Below are 20,796 nucleotides of genomic sequence, written 5' to 3'. Positions count from 1 at the left end.
ATACTGAATTTTAAGTGTTTAATATTATAAGTGCTGAAATTATTAAATAATATAAGTGTTTGATAAATATTAAAAATAAGTGCTGAATATTAAAATTTTAGTTGATAATGTTTAACTTAAAATTTTAAGTTAAATATTTTGACTTAACAAAATAAGTGATGCGTAGCTTAATTGAATAATTTAAGTGGTTAATAAAAAATCATTATCAAACACACTTAAACTAAAGAAGTGCTTAAACTATTAATTTAAGTGATTTTTATTGTTATCAAACAGGGTCCAATTGAAGAATATTGGTGGAGGAAAAAGAAGAAGTAGATATGTCTTTAAGGTGTCAAAGAACCTGCTGGGCAACACTCAGATGATACTAGCAGGGTGCTTGTATATATTACTTAATTGTTACATGGTATAGACAGTGTTAAAAAAACAAGGCATCCTAGACTGACTAGGCGCTCAAAATCGAAAATCCGCTCCAATTTTCTCTATCTCGGCTCTCTAGGCAATTTTTGATCCACCAACCTCATTTGGCTGCTTAGGTAGCGCATAGGGGTGCCTATAGTGTCCATCTAGACTACGCTCAAGCGACAGTTATAAGAAAACATTTTATTTTATTTTATTATAATTCACTTTTTGAATAATATCGCATGTTTTTAGGTAAATTTTGTTTATTATTTTTAGATATTTTTGTTTAATGCTCTCTATTGTGTGAGAAGAATATGATCAACATAAATAACAATAACAAGAGCTAAGGATTATTCTTTAGTATGTTTAATCGATTCATTGAATTACTGAATCCAGTCACCTTATTCTATCAAACAAAATACATAATTAATCATATTAAAATCTAAAACCATACCCTAATTAATCCTAGAAAACAATTGATCTAATTTTTTTCCTCTAACCCTTGAGAAATTCTATTATGGTATGGGACCAGTACCTCCACTCAGATGATGTCATATCAGTAGTTGGGATAATGTGGTATCATCTGAATGGAATGACCATTACTGTCCTTTGTGTGATAGAATTATGGGTGCTGCTTTAGGTACATGAATAGGAAAATCATCAATCTCATCAATCCAAGGATTCTTCTGGTTAGCCGGATTCACAGTCGTGATACAACGCCAAACAACACTATTACACTTAAATCCAGAACCAAACCCTAATTGCCAAACCCTATCACCCTTCTTCATCCTCCACTTAGCTTCACAATATGCTAATTCATACCATAAACTACTACTTGAAGTATTTCCAAACCTGTAAAGTGTCATCCTCGAAGGCTCCATGTTTAGTTCAGTCAGCTCAAGTTGTTTCTCTATCTCATCTAAAACACCTCTTCCTCCTGGATGAACACAGAAATGCTCAAAAGCTAATTTGAAATTAGGAACATACGATTTTATCTTCAGTTTCAACAATTTTCTCCCAATTAAGTTTGCTAAGAATAGAAATTGTTCGGAATATGGGAGAACTAAAGGGCCGAGTGTGGTGATATTCGCTTTTAGGGCTTGGCTGGCGACTGCCGTGAGGTCTTTAGATAGAGAGACACCGAGTATTTCGTTTTGGTCATGTTCTTGGAGGATACAGTTATATGACTTATCATCAGCAGCTATGTTGGTCCGAACAGTGTGGAGGAGGTTGTACTTTGAACGACGGTGATCGGAGGAGCGGTTGGAGAGGAGAATAGCAGAAGCTCCCATACGGAAAAGGCAATTTGTGACAAGCATCGGTCGGTGGTTTCCTGTGTACAAATTGCGAGTGATGTTTTCTGTGCTAACAACCAATGCATATGTGTTGCAGTTTCTTCCCTGTTTCAAAATGGTTGGCTCTTAGAAAATAATAAAGGTTCCAAAAAGTTGGTAAAAATAGTCAATATAGCGGTATCAATTCAATCTTTTAAAATTGGTAGAAACGATCCTATTAATAAATTTATCTTATTAATAAATTTATTGATACACCAACTTTGTTATATTTATATTAGTCTATTGTTATTTTTTACTATGCATAAAGTAATATATTAACTAAAAGTGGATAATTTATAGAAAAAAGAGAAAAATAATTTCGTAATAGCATCGACATATTGCTCGCAAGATATGGGGCCCTACTGCTATTTTAACTATGAGATAATTGTCATTAAATTTTAAAATTTGGATAAATAATTTATTCGTACAGCATTTTTATATATACATTTTAGTTTTCATATTTTTAAAAATATATTATAAAGTTTTTATTTTTTATTAATATTAATCTTTTAGTCTTTTTATCTATATTTTTTAGATTTTTAACCATAACTTTCAAGACTGCTATATGATATAAAATGATCATGTTACTCTGTTATTTTCTGTTTGTCTGTTCATATCAAATATAACGGTTAAAAATCTATACAAAATAGACAGAAGGATCAAAGGGTTAATATTAACAAAAGATAATGACTTTATAATTTATTTTTCAAAATAAAGAGACTAAACAGTGTGTTAGGTAAAAATGATGTCAGGTTAAAATTTTAATATCATTTTCAAATACATTGCATTCTATAATATCACTTTAAATTTGTGGAACCAGATTAAATTATGAGGTGATTGTGTGATTAACTTTGCAAAATAGACACTGACAAATTTTTATCTGCTATTAATTTATGGATTATAGATTTAGTTGTTTAAATTTTCAAAGGTTTGTTTTTTTTAACTGTGTTATAACACATTAAATATTTTAAACATGATTGATATTTGAAATATTCGATGTGAGCCGTATTTTAAAATTTTCGATAATATAAAACTAAAATTAATTTTGCTTGAAAATATTATGATTAAATTTGGACCATTTTATATATAGATTAGAAAAACATTAGAATCAAAGCAATCTAACATGCCACCTGATTAAAAGTGAATATTCCTATATGCCATATAAGTAAAATAAACAAGTCAAGGGGCGTCATAAAAAAAGATTAACACAATTCGTGGAATTCCTTTATTATTAACTAACTTTTTGTAAACATGTCAATTTTTTTAAAGAAAAAATACAGCATTTCTATATTTATAAATATAAGAAACTACGTGTCAGTTTTATTTATATTTTCGCTATATGTACTTTCCTAAAAATATTAACTAATCTAAGAAATAATATTTCAAGTAGGGTTAATCTACCAATTGGTGAGTTGTCTTAAAATAGTCACTCAACTTCAATTTGTTTTAATAAAATCATTAAATTTTGAATTTTATCTTAATGAAGTCATTTCCACACCTTCAAAAGCAAAAAGATCATGTAAAAACGACATGACTGTCACATGAACAACAATCAACTTTCACTATTGATCGAAACCACATGTGATTGTTAACTAGCGGACCAGAATGATACAAGGCTTCCACCTAACTGACACATGTCATTTTGGTCAGGCAGATTGCATCCACCTGTAATCTATATGGTAGTCACATGTCATTTCACTCGGCAATAAAAATTAACTAACGCTGATGCGCCATTCACGTCATTTTTTCCGTTTCTTTTTGGGTAAAAACAAAAAGTAAAAGTAACTAACCTGTAAAATATATCTGGCAAGGTCAATAGCAATAAGACTAGCACTACATCCCATACCACCAAGATTATAACTCAAAACATCACTTCTAAGTTTATATTGATTCACAATAACAGCTGAAAGAGATGGCAATGGATTGAATATGCTGCTATTCACTACAACTATCCCTATATCCCTTCCCTGCACCCCAGTTTTAGTCAACAATTCATCAATAGCACCAAACATAACACTTTCTGTCTCTCTTCTTGACTCAGCCATTGACATATCAACAGGTATTTTCATCAACCCTTGTGGCACATAACTCATCTGTCCAATCCCTGATTTTTCCAATATTTTCTTTTTAAACCCCAAACTTTCTTGGCTGAACCACCCATTTGCAGAACATTGTTGTATAAACTTCTCCTTGGTTAACTTATGAACTGCTTCTGGCTTGTAGCATGAAAAATCTACTAAGTATACTTTTCTTGGCATGTTTTTTATATAAAGGGTGAGAATTGTAGCTATAAAAGCTATGCCTGTGATTATTGGGAGTAAATGTTGAAGATTGGAAAAATCTGTGGTGAGAAATGGAATTATAAAAAGTTGCATCATTTTGGAGATTGGAAAAAGGAAATTAGGAGAAGATAATGAGATGTTGCACCATTGTTGCTATCTTATATAGGACATATAAGGGTCAATTTTTGGGGGAAATAAAAATAAATAAATCATGTGGGTGTGAGATTTACGCAAGTTTGAAGTTAAAGGATATGTGAGTATTTTTAGAGTGAAATAATATGTGTAATTTAGTTAATTTACAAAGTATCTTATATATAAGGTAATTTGTAAAGTTACTATTCTTAATTGCTTTAAATCGCTTTATTTTGGAGTAAATAATCACGAGAACAATTTGTCAAAGAATATATGTATTTACAAACCGCATAAAATACAGATTTATGTTTACAAACTTTTAGGCCATAAAAATAAATCATATGGTTCAGATCATTTTTAAACATAAATTAACGTATGTTTAAAAGTTGACAAACTGATACTTTGTAGTTGATTCGGTTAATAAATACAGTTTAAACTGACTAAGTGTCTTAAAAAAAATTCAAATGACAGTCAAAGTGAATACAGAGAATCATTAAAATTGCTTATACATGCCTTGGTTTAGGAGGCGGAAGTAGAAGTGATTATGAAGGCGGTGAATGAGGACCAGTTTCAGTATTATTATCATAATTATTATTTATCTTGTTGTGTAATTTTCTTCCATCTATATTATTAATGAATTAGATAGGAGGTCCTTCATGGAAAAGCCGATTGATGATCGCCGTACATTATGGTTGCCGGCGGAGATTACAATTAGAAGAGATGTACGAAAGTTAGAGGAAAAGGAAATGGAAAAAGAAAGTGAAGTAGGAGGAAGAAGAAGCTACTTTAAAATTAAATAGTGCATATGAGACATTCAACATCATTTGTTACAATTTTATAAAGGGTTAATTTCAAATATAACCCCTGTGGTTTGATTTTAAGTAAATAAATACATGTCGTATGCTCCGTTTTTCAAAAACGCGGAAACGGATGATGACGTTGTCTATATGCTGACGTGGCCGAGGGTAATTTAGTCAATAAGAGTTAATTTCAAATAAATTGTTGTGGTTTGCGTGTTTTTTGCAAATAGGTACCTGTGGTTTGGATATTTTTGCATATAGGTACCCATGGTTTGGATGTTTTTGCAAATAGGTACTCGTGGTATAACAAACCATAAAAACAAAAGCTTAATTTAGACAAATACCCGTGGTATAACAAACCATAAACAAACGCTTAATTTAGGCAAATAGGTATCTGTGATATAACAAACCACAATATTTGCCTAAATTAAGTATTTGTTTATGGTTTGTTATACCACGGATACCTATTTGCAAAAACATCCAAACCACGGGTATCTATTTGCAAAAATATGCAAACCACATGTATCTATATGCAAAAAACACGCAAACCACAACAATTTATTTGAAATTAATTTTTATTGACTAAATTACCCTTGGCCACATCAGCATATAGACGGTGTCTTTACCGTTTCCGCGTTTTTGAAAAACGGAGCATACCACAAGTATTTATTTGCTCGAAATCAAACCACAGGTATTTATTTGCCAAAACTTGAAACCACAGGAGTTATATTTGAAATTAACCCTTTTATAAAAGATATTTGTTGCTCATATTTTTTGAAAAGATTTTAACAGATATAATGTACAATGAGGATTATCCTAACTTATCGTAACGTAATATAATTGTTTGGCTCTTTTATAGAAAATACGAGAGTGTGAGAGAATTATAATGTTCTCGAACTATGAAGTTGAATTGAGTGCGTTTTCTGACTTCTAAGTAACAAAATATTGTAAGAAATAAAGAGACCTAAAATTTCAAAGAATCCAACCGTCGTTTGAAGGTCAATCAGACGACAGCGAGCCCCGTGACAGATTTATTTCTTGCGAGATGACGGTTTTTAACCATCATCTGAAAGGCTATTTGGCATAGTGTTTGTTGGAAAATTTTGAATAAAATTATATATTAATTTAAATACCAACAAACACCTCCTTTCATGAATAGTCGTGTTCGTAAGTGAACAGTCGTGTCTGTCCGTATACAGTCATGTTCGTTCGTGACTAGACATATCCTTTCGGGATCCATTTATATAGAATGGATTGTCAAATTCACATACGGGTAGAAAAAATATTCTTTGGAATTTTTTCTGCTCTTTATCTGTTCGCAGTGTTCTTGTTTTTTTGCTCTGGTGATAACAAGTCTACACACAGTTTGAGTTCGCTTGCATAATCTGTTGTATCCTGGGAGACGATCGTCAATAGCGACAACATCGTCTTAAGGAAACTGCTAATACAGACCTCAGATTTGTCTAACTCTTTCCTTTTAATTTCTAGTTTTATTATTAATATGTTTTTCTGTGTTCGATTTGTTTTTTGGTTAATCACATCTAACATTCTTAAGACAATATTTAAGAATCTGACAGTGTTGAATGAAACTTGAACGTTGAATTAAACTGAAAATTATAACTAGGGCAATAATTGAGAAATTTAAATTAGTGAAGTCTAAATAGAAAATGCTAGAGTTGTTGTTGGAGTGTGTGTTGAGTTGTTTTTTCATTGTGATTTCTGCCTTTTGTAAATGTTGGGAATAACTTCATGTTCGTTAATCAATTGAGAGAGAGAAAATTAACATAGATGAGAAAGAAGAAAGAGAAAGAATAAAAAAATGAAATTAAAAAGATATAGAGAAGATGGTGTAATTGATTTTTATTTTTTATTTTAATATATGGACAAAATTAACTCTTTTCCTTTTGACTTTTGACTTTTTTTAACACCTTAGTCAATTTAGCATGTGTTTGCTAACGGAATGAACCTCAAGATACCACTTTGTAAATTTTTAAACTACAAGGTTTAATTTTATACTTTTTCCTACAATTAATTGAGAGTGTATTCTATTAGCTAAGGGTATCATGGTCGAGCAAAAATTGGAAAATTTAATGACTCAAGCATATATCAAATTTTATCGCACTCTGTACTCAAAATAATTATTACATTTAACCAAATCACATGTATTAAAATATGATTGATTGACATTAAATTTATAGAAAATAAACCAAAATACTCATTATCTCTCTTTATTAATAATTCTAATTTTTTTGTGTCACGCGTTAAATTAAACCATTCTTCATATGAAAACTTAGATGACAAAAAGTACAATTAATATCAAACTCATTTATGAGGGTAAAATAGTAAAAAAATGTATTGAAAACTAAAACTGAAAAATAATACTATGAAATAAGATTTTTTTTTTAATGTGACAATTACTTTGAAATGAAGGGAATAATTGGTAATTGAAGAAAAAATGACTATTAAATATCAATCAACTCTAAATACTCACTATGTTTCGCAATTGATGTTTTTATAGAGAATTTTTTTTTCCATAATACATGACATTTTGATTTAATCAATGCATATTAATTGATCTTTACCAAACATACCCATATTTAAGCTGCCTGTTTATTTTGAGAATATTTAAGATGCAATTAATACAAGGGTAACAAAGTGTTTTATTAGTTAAAATTAATTGTATTTCTTAATTCTTATCACTTAACCTTAAAATACATCTAGTGTGGAACATATGGAGTGCACGATTACAAAATTAAAAAAATTATCAATTTAGGGCTGTTTGGTTTACCTGTTGCTTGATGTTTGCTGTTGAAAAAAATTGATTTTCTAAAAAGCATGGATTCCATATTTTTTTTGTAAAAATCTACTTTTCATTCGTAAAAGATAAAGAGGATGTGTTTAACCAAATATCTAAAACTCCAATTTTTAAAATGAAAAGGCAAACGTGAAGAAAAAAATGAGTAGTCAAACACCCCATTTATATAACCCTATAGAATCATTAATTCATTTTAAAGCTATCACTTCAATCTAAAGGAAAAGGGTTATTTTATTTTTTAAAGAAATTCAATCAAGTACTTATGGTTTTTTTTTTCTAGAAAATCACATAATTTCACTCAATTTTATCTGAAGTGATGAAATTGGTTAGGATTAATATTAAATTGCAAAATGATCATTTTTATGAGATTTATTTTTATCAAATTATTAGGAAAATAATTTTATTTTTTTATTAAACCTATTATGAGGTATTCACTCTATGATTTTATCCTATTATAATTGAGTTTAAACAATTATGAATACACTTTCACAAAAATTAAGTTTTACATATAATTTTTTTGAACTTTACGTAAATCTTTTATTTTTAGAAATAATTCGTATAAAGTTAGACTTAATTTACGTAAATTTACTAATTTACAAAAAAATCACCAACTTTTCAAAAAGAAATCGATTTTTACATAAAACATTTAAATTTTATGTAAATTTAGACTTAATTTACGTAAAGTTGCATTTTAAAAAAAAGTATTAACTTAAGTCGAATTTTATCTAAAACCTTTTTCACACTACATTTTACATAGATGGACTAAGAGAAATAAATTAACTTAAGAGAGAGTTGATGTAACTGAAGAGATAATTAAATTATTTAGAGAGGATCTAATTAATTGGAGAGATAATGCTATTTTTTATATAGTTTATCGGATTTCTTGGTTCAAGGCTCCTCATACGCCCTTTAGATTGATCTTCTCCTAATTAAAGTTTTCTGTGTACGCTAATAAGAGATAATACTATTAATTGGAGAAATCATGCAATTAAATGAGAGAGAATGTATTCTATTGGTTAGGGCATGCTTGTTTCAGCTGCTTTTGTTTGTTGTTTCGAATTTTTACCAAACATTTTTTTTTCTCATGTTGAAACTTAAAAGGCAAAAAGCAGTTCCGAAAAATAAAAACAAATTGACACTAATTCAATCTAAAGGAAAAGGATGTTTTTTTAAAGAAAAATAAGTTCTTATGTATGTGTTCTTTTTTTTTTTGTTATAAAAGGAGAGTTGTGATTGTCACAAAAATCTCATTCAATTTCATTTCCTATGGAAAGTGGATCAAATTGGTCAGAATTAATATTTAATTGGAAAATGATTATTTTTGTATTCAAATTATTAAGAAAATAGTTTAATTTTTTTATTAAAACGATTATAAAATATTAACTCTAAGGGTACGTTTGGTAAGACGTAATGGGCTTTGTAATGGAATGCTCATTACATTAAAAGTCCATTACTATGTTTGGATGCTCTTTATAGTTTTATTGGAATGTAATGGGAATTCTATGACTTCAATTTTCTTCAATAAGTTTTGTAACGAGGGTTACCAAAGAAATCAATAGGAATTCTCATTACATTCCAATATTCCAATATGTATTCCTAATTTTTTCCATTTAACCTTTTCATTTCCTCCATTTTTACATCACATTATTATTAATTTTTTATTATTACTATTGTTATATATATTTATAAGAGTAAATGGAAATTTATAATTATACATAGCAAAACAAACATGATAATTAGGGGTGTGTATCGGTTCGGTTTAAACCGCATACCGAACCGAGTGAATTCGGTTTTTCGGTTCGGTTTTTTTTTAACAATTCGGTTCGACATCGGTTTTAATTTTAAGTTTATTTTGATATTCGGTTTGGTTCGTTTCGGTTTGACAGAAAATGTAAAAAAAAACTGAACAGCACCGAATTACACATATTTTACATTTATATATATATATATATATATATATATATATATATATATATATACACATATATTTGATTATACAAGTTTAATTTTTTTTTTATTATTGTTGAGATAATAACCCAAATATAGATATATTTTGGAAATATTTCAATTTTTATTGTTGTTGAGGTAAATTTAATGAGAAAATATAGTGATTTTTATTTGTTATTTGTTATTTTTAACTTAATTCGGCTTGTTCGGTTTAAACCGAACCGAACTGCATATTTCGATTCGGTTTTAATTCGGTTTTACCTATTATTCGGTTCGGTATCGGTATAAATTATTTTGATTATTTTGGTATTCGGTTTTTTCGATTCGGTTCGGTTTTGCACCGATGCACACCCCTAATAATAATGTAATGCATCAATTGTAAAATTTTACTAACCAAACATGGTAATGTAATGGTTATTCCATTCCATTACATTACAACCTTGATTACATTACAATCTTGATTACATTACATTGCATTACAGCGTACCAAACGCACCCTAAGATTTTATCATATTATTAATTAAGTTTAAACAATTGTGAATGCACTTTCACAAAAAATCTCTGATGAGGACACTTTGTCCCTGGACGCGGGGCGTGAGAGAGGACACGCGGGGCGTGACTCCGGAGCCAAGAGAAAGGAGGAAAGCACGTGGGAAGAGGGGTCTCTTAGGCATTTCACGCGGGGCGTGTTGTCCAGCACGCGGGGCGTGGATCGAACCTTCAAAGAGAACCAGTTCCAGGAGCTCGAACACGCGGGGCATGCCTCCTCATACGCGGGGCGTGTCTCTTCCACGCGGGGCGTATCAAGACCCACGCGGGGCGTGTCCCGCCTGGAGTAAACTTCTTTACCAAGTTCTTCATGCTTGGGACCACTCTTTAATTACACCTTTGCCACTCCCTATTTACAACTCTACCACTCCTTATTTACAAGCATGCCACCCCTTTACCATTAACCCTACTTTACCCTTTTATATTTGTATTGTAATTAGTAGATAGTTTACCCTTTTTATAATTTGGCAATTAGGTTTTTGAGATGCTATAAAATCTTCTCTTTCTTTTTGTAATAGGTTAACTTTTTATCAATCAAATTAAAACTCTTCTTCAAGAAGCTTGTTAGGGTTTATACCTTCAACAATGGGGAATTCTTATTTCCTATGGATTTAGTCCATGAATTGGGATTCACTCCTTCTAGTTTAGCTAGAGAATTGGAATATCTTTGTTAGTTTACGATTAAAACTAACACGTCACTATTTCAGATAAATCCGATCTGTATCAGTTGGTATCAGAGCCGATCGTTTTCCTTGAACGGAGACTTCTTTCGACTATGGTTCAACCAAATCCATCTCCAAGCTATGAAGAAACCATCATCAAGGGGTTGGAAAACCTCAAGGCCAAGATGATGAGGAATGATGAGAGATGTAAGGAGGATTTTCGGGTAATGAAGGGGCTAATGAGAGAGGTGGCGACATCCCTAGAGAATCTCAAGCAAGGATACCTAAAACCTTCTCAACCTACCATGGAGGTCCCTCCTAAAGATCCATCACTAATCTTTTCTCCATCACATGCGGTAAAGGTAACTCCTAAGCTCCCAATCTCTAATATTGAAGTTTTGGATATTCTTATTGCTATGGAAGATGTTGGTGATGTTGTTTGCGGGGATGAAATGGATTTAAATTCTTCTTGTGAAATTATTGATAATGAACTTGTGGAGAAGGATTTAGAGTCATTTGTGGATGAGGAGGAGAGGTTGTTTGTAGGTGAGGTTGTTGGGGAAACCCATGTTTCAAGGGATGCTCCTTTGGTGTTTGATGAAATGCCCCTTGAACCTAACTTCAATGATATGCTTGGTGGGAGTGAGAAAATCACACTATGTGTGAAGGTTGATGGTTATGGTGATGGGAGAGATGTTGGTGGTTCAACCATGTTGGGTGGTTGCATGTCTTGTGAGTCAAGCGGCTTAGCAAGTGGGATAGTCGGCTTGAGCTATGGAGAGAAGCCAATAGGAACAATAGGTCGTGGGAGAGAGCGGATTGTGGATGAAGAGGGAAGTGAAATTCCGTATGGTCAAGAAGAAGATGATCTAGGAGAGGAGATTGATGGAGAAGGAAACTTCAAAATTGAGCTACTTAATAATGATGAACTTGACTATTATGAGCGAGAGTTCCGGAAGGGAATAGAGGAAAGTGGAGATGTGGGACCAACGTCCGAAGATGGGGAGTATGTGTCTCTCAACGGACAACCCCGGGGCATTCTACCTTTGGGGAAGATACCACGTGACATTGTATGGGATCCGGGAGGTCGTATGCTATGTCTTCCTCATAGTTGCTTGAGCTTAAAGGAAACAGATGAAGGGTATGTTGTGACGCCTCTAGGAAGAAAGGAGATTCTTAGCACACGCACATTAGGAATGAACCGAGCCTCTCACTTGGTAAATTTGGAACTTGTTATTTTGTTCTTGTTTGAGGTGCATGTGTTGGGATATATGTTATGTTTGTTGAGGGGACATCAACCCTATGAGGGGTCAATGAGGAGTGATGTGATGGTGAAGAGAGTAAGCTTCAAAGAATATTTGGTGAACGGGAATGGCCGTCCGGATGAGGTAGAGAGAATGGAAGAGATTCAAGAATGGCGGGATAGTGGCCAAGTTAGTGATGAGTCGACTCGAGAAGCCGCGAGATTGTTAGCCCAAGAAAAAGAAAGAATTGATATGAGTGTTCTTGGGATCACTACAAAATGGGTTGACAAGTGTCGTCGGGACATCCCATTTGATGTCGGCTATGAACGGAATAAAGTTGTGATTAATATCCATGTTTGTGAAGTGGACAACGAGGAGAGCCGGGATTGGTCGGTTAGACATGTCATGGGAGTGTGGAGGAGCTTCCAAGACATTGGGATGGATTGGTTTGATCAACTTCGTCGAGATATCCCGTTTGATGTCGGTCGGATAGTGAGGCGAGCCTTATAGGGGATGAGCACCGAGGGCAAGACACGAGTTGAGGTGTGGGAAGAGTGCATAAAGAGAAGGAGAAGACGGCAATATATGGAGTGGCTAATACCTACCGAGCACAATTCTTATTCTATAGTTGAGTTGGGGGCCAACTCTTTTGAAGAAGAGGAGAATGATGAGGACACTTTGTCCCTGGACGTGGGGCGTGAGAGAGGACATGCGGGGCGTGACTCCGGAGCCAAGAGAAAGGAGGAAAGCACGTGGGAAGAGGGGTCTCTTAGGCATTTCAAGCGGGGCGTGTTGTCCAGCACGCGTGGCGTGGATCGAACCTTCAAAGAGAACCAGTTCCAGGAGCTCGAACACGCTGGGCGTGCCTCCTCATACGCGGGGCGTATCAAGACCCACGCGGGGCGTGTCCCGCCTGGAGTAAACTTCTTTACCAAGTTCTTCATGCTTGGGACCACTCTTTAATTACACCTTTGCCACTCCCTATTTACAACTCTACCACTCCTTATTTACAAGCATGCCACCCCTTTACCATTAACCCTACTTTACCCTTTTATATTTGTATTGTAATTAGTAGATAGTTTACCCTTTTTGTAATTTAGCAATTAGGTTTTTGAGATGCTATAAATTCATCTCTTTCTTTTTGTAATAGGTTAACTTTTATGAAATACAATTTATCATCTTCTTCCTTGTGAAGTTTGTTAAGGTTTTATCCTTCAACAATGGGGATTTCACTATTCCTATGGATTTAGTCCATGAATTAGGATCCACTCCTTCTAGTTTAGCTAGATAAGTTGTTAGCCTTTGTGAGTTTACGGTTTAAAACTCTCAGTGAATTCCGCGCTGCATCAATCTCATAAAAATTGAGTTTTATAAAGCATTTGAACTTTACATAAATATATTTTTAGACGTAATTTACATAAAGTTAGATTTCATTCACGTAAATTTATTAATTTACAAAAGAAAATCCTTAACTTTGCGGAAAATTTGAGTTTTACGTAAAAAAAAATTGAACTTTATGTAAATATTCTATTTTTAGATATAATTTATGTAAAGTTATACTTAATTTAAGTAAAGTTGCATTTTAAAAAAAATATATATTAACTTTTTAAGAAATCGATTTTTTCAAATAACTAATTTTTCATATAGATTGAATAAATTAAAAAGAAAAGAGAAAAGCAAATTAATTTAAGAGAGAGTCCATTTAATTGCAGAGATAATTAAATTAATTGGAGAGAGAATGAGGAGGGAAATTAACTTATTTGGAGAAAGAATCTAATTAATTAGAGTGAGAATGCAATAATTAGAGAGAGAGAGTACGATTAATTGGAATTAATTGGAGAATGATGCAATTAGATGAGAGAGGGTATCATGGTCCAGTGAAATTTGGAAAATTGAATGAACGGTTCACCTATTAAATACACAATTACAAAATTAAACAAAAACAAAAAAATAAAAAACATAACAAAGTTACAAAATAAATCAAAATATAAAATCAAGATAACAAAAACCATAAAATTCCCTTTCAAAAAAAAAAAAAAAACCATAAAATTCAAGGACCTCCTTGAATGCTCCAAAACTTCATCATTTCATATAAGTTTAAGGGTAATTAATTTATTAGTCTCTATATTTTGACAAAACACACTGTTTAATCCCTGTATTTTTAAAAACACACGGTAAGGTCCCTAACCTTTTTCTCAGTGAACTGTTTAGTCCTTCCGTCTATTTGTTAGATTTTTTACCGTTTATGAATTTGGAAATGACTAAATTACCCTTTACTATTTACTAGTCAAAAGCAATTCACACATCTATGTCTTTTCTCCATATTCTTAACTCATGTTTACTGCCAACTGCTTCAGTGATGACGAAAGATGTTTCTGCTAATCCAAATTGACTAATAGAATCTTCATGAGAGTCTAACGGCAAAGACTAAACAGTTCACCAAGGAAAATGTTAGGGACTAAACAGTTTATCGAGAAAAAGATTATGGACCTTACCGTGTGTTTTTTAAAATACAAGGACTAAACAGTGTGTTTTATATAGAGACTACTAAATTCATTGCCCTAAGTTTAACCAGAAATAGATTTAGGCAAAAGCTAACCGACGCTACGAAATCTTTGATAAGAAATATATTTTACTATTTTTTATATAAGTGGTTTGACAAAAAATTAATTAATTAAAGACAAAAACTTAAATAATAACATTTTCCAATACAACTGTGTGTTATATAAAAAATAATAAAATATACTGTATTTGCGTCCGTTAGCACTGCAGGCTCGATAAATTTAATACTCGATATTTTGAACAATCAAAACCATGGCAACCGTTCAAATTTTGTGATTAAAATCAAACCGTTAATAAAACCTTCTAAAACTTAAAAAAAAAAAAAAATCTGTGAACAGCTTCATCAAAATTAAGACGGAAAATCGGATATGAAAACAACAAAAGTAAACGGTTTTTACTTTAATAAGCAGTTAGTATTATTATTACTTAGGGTTAAGGTACAAAAATATCCCTAACGTTTTGGGTCAGAAGCAATTTTATCCCCCTAACGTCTAAAATGATGCAATTTTACCCCTAACGTTGGAAGCCAATAGCAATTTTACCCCTAACATTGATAAATTGAGTTAATTTGAGAAATAATTCATCAAACTGTCTTCTCGGTCATGAATCTTGTCATCTACACTTCACATTTGCGTCATTTTATCAGTAACAAATCACAAACATATGTTGGGATGTGAAAAAAATAAAAAAATATTAATCTTAAACCAATAAAAACTTTCTTCTCAAGTCAAGTTTGAAGGAGTTAATCTCTGAAGAAAAATAAACACACTCCAATGGAGACTGTTTTTTATTAATTTCATAAAAGGTACTCTTTAATATAAATAAAGAGGTTTATATACCTCTTCTAACTTTGAAGCAAAAGACCTAGATGCCCCAACTAGGTTACAACTCAATAAGAAAAGGATAGGGAAAATTACACAGAAATTCATCTTTTAAAAATTATTTACAACTATGTTAAGTCATAATTTTTTATTATGTCAAACTAGTAAAATTAGTACTTTTAATATATTTTAAGAATTAGAATTTATAAATTAGAAGTCTAGAATATATTTTCTAGAGTTTATGACTTATGAATTGGAGTCTAGATTTCTTAAATTAGATTGTAAAATCATAATATATAGAGAATAATGACATATTAAGAATTAAGTTTGGTGATATGATTTAGTTATAATTTTATACTTAATTATGATATTCATGTAATTGACCCGAAAGGATAAGGGTAAGTGGTGAAATGACATTTAGATTATTATATGTAAATGGCAAGACAATAATTACAATAAAGGCAAAACAGTAAATAATAGAAATGACTAGAAAAACTGACGACTTGGTCTCTTGTTTCGGAATCGCATTAGTGTTGCCACACTGTGCAATGGCGGAGCCAGGATTTCATATCCGGGGTGCTAATTTTGTAGAGTCCAACCCGTTAGGGCTAGGCAAAAAAATTTTAACCTCCAACATGATAAAACTGCTTCATTCTAGTATGTTGATTAAAAAATTAAAAGCGTCTAACGTTTTCCGTTTTCGTAGTTTTTTCCTTCTTGTTTGTGTCAGTTCTTTAGTTGGATCATATATATTTCATCGTATTTCTGAATCCGTTTGAACTGCGCCTGTTGGTTAAACTCTCTGGTTTTGTAACGTTTTCTATGTTAGCAAGAACAGAAACGGTAGATCTTATCCGTAGATCACTGAATCTATGTGGTTGCAAAAGAAAGGACTTAGATCCGAAGGTTCAGAATGGTTCAAATGCTGAGGATTGGCTTACAGTTGCTTTGCGGCGAATTCGGAGTTACGATCTATATATGTTTCAAATGGTGTTTATGTTTAATGTACCTTTAATGGGTTTTTTTGCTTTTAATAGTCATTTTCTTGCTTTTAATTGTCATTTTTTTTGCCCTTGTGGACTATGTATTAGGCTTAGCCTATATGTGTGTAAGGTTTTATTCCTTACTGGTTTCATCTTGTACTGGCAATTTTATGATATAATGAAATATTAGTATTCCTATAAAAAAAAAAGCGTCTAACGTGAAACGCTTATACATATTTAATTTTTGGGTTAGGCTTGCTTACTTTGTTTTTGACAAAGTAAGCTTTAGGTTGTTTTTTCCACCATTGGATGGTGATGAACTTTAACAAAGTAAGCTCATCCAATGGTAGAAAAAAAAAAAGTAAAACTTACTTTGTTAAAAACAAAGTAAACATAGAAGACATCTTTATTTTATATAAGTTTAACCCTAGTTTCCTAAATTAAAACGTCTAAACAAGTATATTATTTTTTATTAATTGAATATTTACATTGACATTTTGATCATTGAAAAAAATTAAAAATTAATTAATAATGATGATGAAAAAAGATAATTAAATTAGGTAATAATATTGACATTTTAATTTAAGAACAAAATATAATTAGATAAAAAATAATGATGGAAAAAAAAATTTAATATTCACCTTTTGATTTAAAGGGAATTTAAGGGGGAAAATTATAATCGGATAAAATTATAATTGGATAGACACATATTTTGAGGAGGGGAAAAATCATAGTGGAAAAAAAAGAGAATTGACACATATTTTGGAGATTGTTGAGCGATTTCCGCAAGTGCACGGTTTCGCTTGTAGTAATAAAAAGATATCGATCCCACAGAGAACGCTTTGTAACGAAAACTTATTTTAATTCAGTTTGATTCACGTTTTAGATTTATAATATGGAAAATCGTTTAATTGGATTTGGTTTTGAGATTGAATTAATAAGAATCAGATTAGAATATATGTAGAATGTTAGAAATCAATTCTGTTTTGGGTATGAATTACAAAACAGAAACATTTAGTGTTTAAAAATAAGAGATTAATTGTATTTGTTTGCATTAAACAAAGAAAATAACTTTAAACTTTGTAAAAATTATAAAAGTGTAATAACGTAAACTCCTTCAATTAAAAGCCTTTGAACCGCAGACAATCCTCCTATGGTCGGGTTAGATTGCTACCTTAACCAAATTAATACTTATTTCCGATAAGCCGACTTAATGGTCATATCGTCCTTAGAATGAATTTGCCTAAGTGTTCAACAAAGTTTCCTTGTAAAGATATTGAATTTAACTACGTTTTAATAAAAACACCAGAACTCACTTCGGATCATTTACAGAAGTGCTACATAAAAATATATTGAATTGCATAAACTTTATTAGATGAAGTATGAATTTGATACAAATTTACAGAGAGTAAAAAACATGAAAGCATTCAAAACAACATGAGAGTTCCGGGTCGTCAATCCTTTCCTCAAACCTCGTTAGAGTTTGTCGGGCTCCGGGATCGAATCCGCTACTTAATCTTCTCGCTGAATCTTCGGAATAGAGATGGTTCTTCTACTACCAAAATGTAAACTAGTTTGAACAGATCTTAATCTAAATCTAATTGCTACTATGTTTGTAATTGAATTAAGAACAACTTGTGTACGACAAGATTGTTTTTACAAGAAATGAAATCTAATCTCTGACTCATTTCTGAGTCAGAGTTTCTGCATAAATTCTGCACTCTTCTTAATTAATCTAACTCTCTATTTTCAACTCTAAAATCAACTCTTTATTTATAGATGTTGAAGAGTCGTGTCTAAGGGTCGTGTCTGCTGTGAAGAGACGTTTCTATCCAATCGAACGGACGCGTTTCTTTGAAAACGAACATGTGTATGTTGTGCTGATAGAAAATCTGAAGTTACCGAGATTAGGGGAGTAAAATTGCAGTCTTTAGACGCAAGAGGAGAAGTGACTGGGCGACGCGTGTCGCGACCGAGAATAGGGAATCTCGGTCGCGACACGGGTGATTTCTCCCCGTCTTGACTTCGTTTGCCGTCTTCGTTTCGGTGCGTTTGATTTTCTTCGTCTTTAACTCTTTTCGTAGGGGTTTTCCTTCGTTTTTGACCTGTTTTCGTTCCTATTTGGATTTTACCAAATATTTAGGTACCTTGCATGAAAGAAACATTTTCGAACGTAAAAGTACTCTAAATAGATATAAACAGCACGATTTCATAGCAAAACTGATGTAAATATTAATGATATTTTAGATATATTTTGGGCTTAACAAATCTCCACACTTAATCTTTTGCTAGTCCCGAGCAAAATTTCACTGAATTTATCCTTTAACTAATCTCTTTATGAAAATAGAACATATAAATCTGTATTACTCTTTAAATTAGTTAAGCCGAAAAGATTAACTTTGCATGGCAAATTTATACGCAAAATATCAAACTAACTAGTATAAAGGCGATATATCATTCATCTTGTATTTCAAGTTAAAATTGAAGTATTCGGGACGATATAAGCACACATGTTATTGAGTCTTTCGTCTCAAGGCATTTCAAAGCACAAAATTTCCTTTCCCAAACCTAAACTGTTATATGAAATATATTAAATGAATAAGTACTTAGGTTAATTTATTTGCTTGGTTACGCCCAAGATAAGGGTGGTCTCGATCGTAACTTTATATGCATTTTATTTGTGTTCGCTTAAGAGGTACCGACCATGCCATGGGTGGACGCAATCGTTACTTTAAACTTAAACACACTTAATTTTTTAATAACGTTCCTTTCATACCTTGATTGTGATAAGGATGGTCGCAATCGTGACCAAAAGTACCGTTTACGTAATTTTCTTCCCTTTCATACCTCGATTGTGATAAGGTTGGTCTCAATCGTGGCCAAAAGTTAAGAATACGACTAATTGATTAATTAACATGAGCTATAAAATTAAAATTATAAATTGGGAAAAAGAAAAATAGCACATTCATCCTATATTGACTTAAAATTCAACATGTATTATGGCTAAAGTTTCCTTTAAAAACTTCAATTGGTGTTAATGTAAGACGAAAATCAAACCGAGCTAAAAATTGTTAGTTCAATTTAATGCCTATAAACCTAATTGAAAAATTAAAATAAGATTTATTTTATCATGAATTTCATGATATGAGATAGAGATTAAAATAAAGAATTTATTTACTTAAATACTTTCACTCGAGACAATTTTACTTAAAATCGTATCGGAGATTTATGAATAATTTTGAAAAATATTGCCCGTGTAGAAATATTATTTCTATCGATAATGATAACCTAAAAATAATCATAAGTTAAATATTTTAAACATATGAAAAATAATGTAAAGTTTAAATAAATTGTGTTTAAATTGTGTTGCAATATATGTTGCATTTGCATAAAACAAGTGTTGCATTTATAAATGTTGCTTAAAAAGTATTCGTATTCGTTGCATTAATTCGTACTAAAAATAAAATGATATATGCAATATCTCCTCCCACACTTAATTTAGACCATGTCCTCATTGGTGCAAAATTTGATAAAACACGAAAAATTGTACGAAAATAAAGCATACGAAATAAGATAGAGAAATTATGAATTTATAGCATCCAATATAAGTGAATAAAATTGAAATGGTACCAAACTGAATAATTAAAGCAATGTACCAAACTTAAGTAAAAACAACACAAAAAGATAAATGATTTGAGAAAAGATAAGATAAAACCTATTCTTGTGAAGGTGAACCCGGTGGAGACGGTGTGGTTACTACGCCTTAACGACGGAAAAATGATAACAACTGGCATCGGATTGACGTGTGCTCTTTCCTCAAAGTATGGATATTGGCATCCACCGCGTTAATTCTTGAACTCAGCTCTTGATTGTTCTCCACAATATCATCGAACTGCAAAATCATTTGCCGGTTGTGTGCATTCATTTGGTTCAAAATACGTCGCAAATGAACTTGATCATCAACATTGTGCTCTTGATCTACATGCCCTTGTGCTTGTGTTTGGGCGTCAATATTCTCCTCCTCCTCCTCACCTTCTTCATCTTCATCATAACCCTTTTTGGTACCTAACCATGTGAACTAGAAGCTCCGCCACCTGTTTGACTGCTAAGGTGCTTAATACGTGTCTCACAAGAGACAAATTTGGGTGGACCATCCTTAAGTAATAAATTTGCTTGAAGAAGAGTCGAAATATCCAAAATCACTAGTTGGAAAACCAAACATCTCACCCATTGCTTCATAATCAAGTCTATAAGTAATACCATTAT

The 20,796-nt window shown here is 31.8% G+C and overlaps 1 protein-coding gene across 1 annotated transcript; it reads right to left on the bottom strand.

The window, feature by feature from the left end:
• Positions 1-769: 769 nt before the first annotated feature.
• On the bottom strand, positions 770-4,128 carry LOC136233033 (3-ketoacyl-CoA synthase 11-like). The gene is made up of 2 exons (XM_066022563.1): positions 3,524-4,128; positions 770-1,799 (listed from the first exon to the last, which is right to left on the bottom strand). The coding sequence occupies exons 1-2, from the start codon at positions 4,109-4,111 to the stop codon at positions 999-1,001; spliced, it is 1,389 nt and encodes a 462-aa protein (XP_065878635.1). The 5' UTR covers positions 4,112-4,128; the 3' UTR covers positions 770-998.
• Positions 4,129-20,796: the final 16,668 nt, after the last annotated feature.

The sequence above is a fragment of the Euphorbia lathyris genome, chromosome 6 (genome assembly GCF_963576675.1).
Source record: "Euphorbia lathyris chromosome 6, ddEupLath1.1, whole genome shotgun sequence".
NCBI classification, from domain to species: domain Eukaryota; kingdom Viridiplantae; phylum Streptophyta; class Magnoliopsida; order Malpighiales; family Euphorbiaceae; genus Euphorbia; species Euphorbia lathyris.
This window is presented reverse-complemented; position numbering and strand designations above follow the sequence as displayed.

Excerpts from the sequence above, each read along its gene's own strand:
- LOC136233033 (XM_066022563.1), bottom strand. The coding sequence starts at position 4,111 with ATGATGCAACTTTTTATAATTCCATTTCTCACCACAGATTTTTCCAAT. Across the intron at positions 1,800-3,523 it reads TTGCCAGATATATTTTACAG|GGAAGAAACTGCAACACATA; the intron begins GTTAGTTACTTT and ends ATTTTGAAACAG.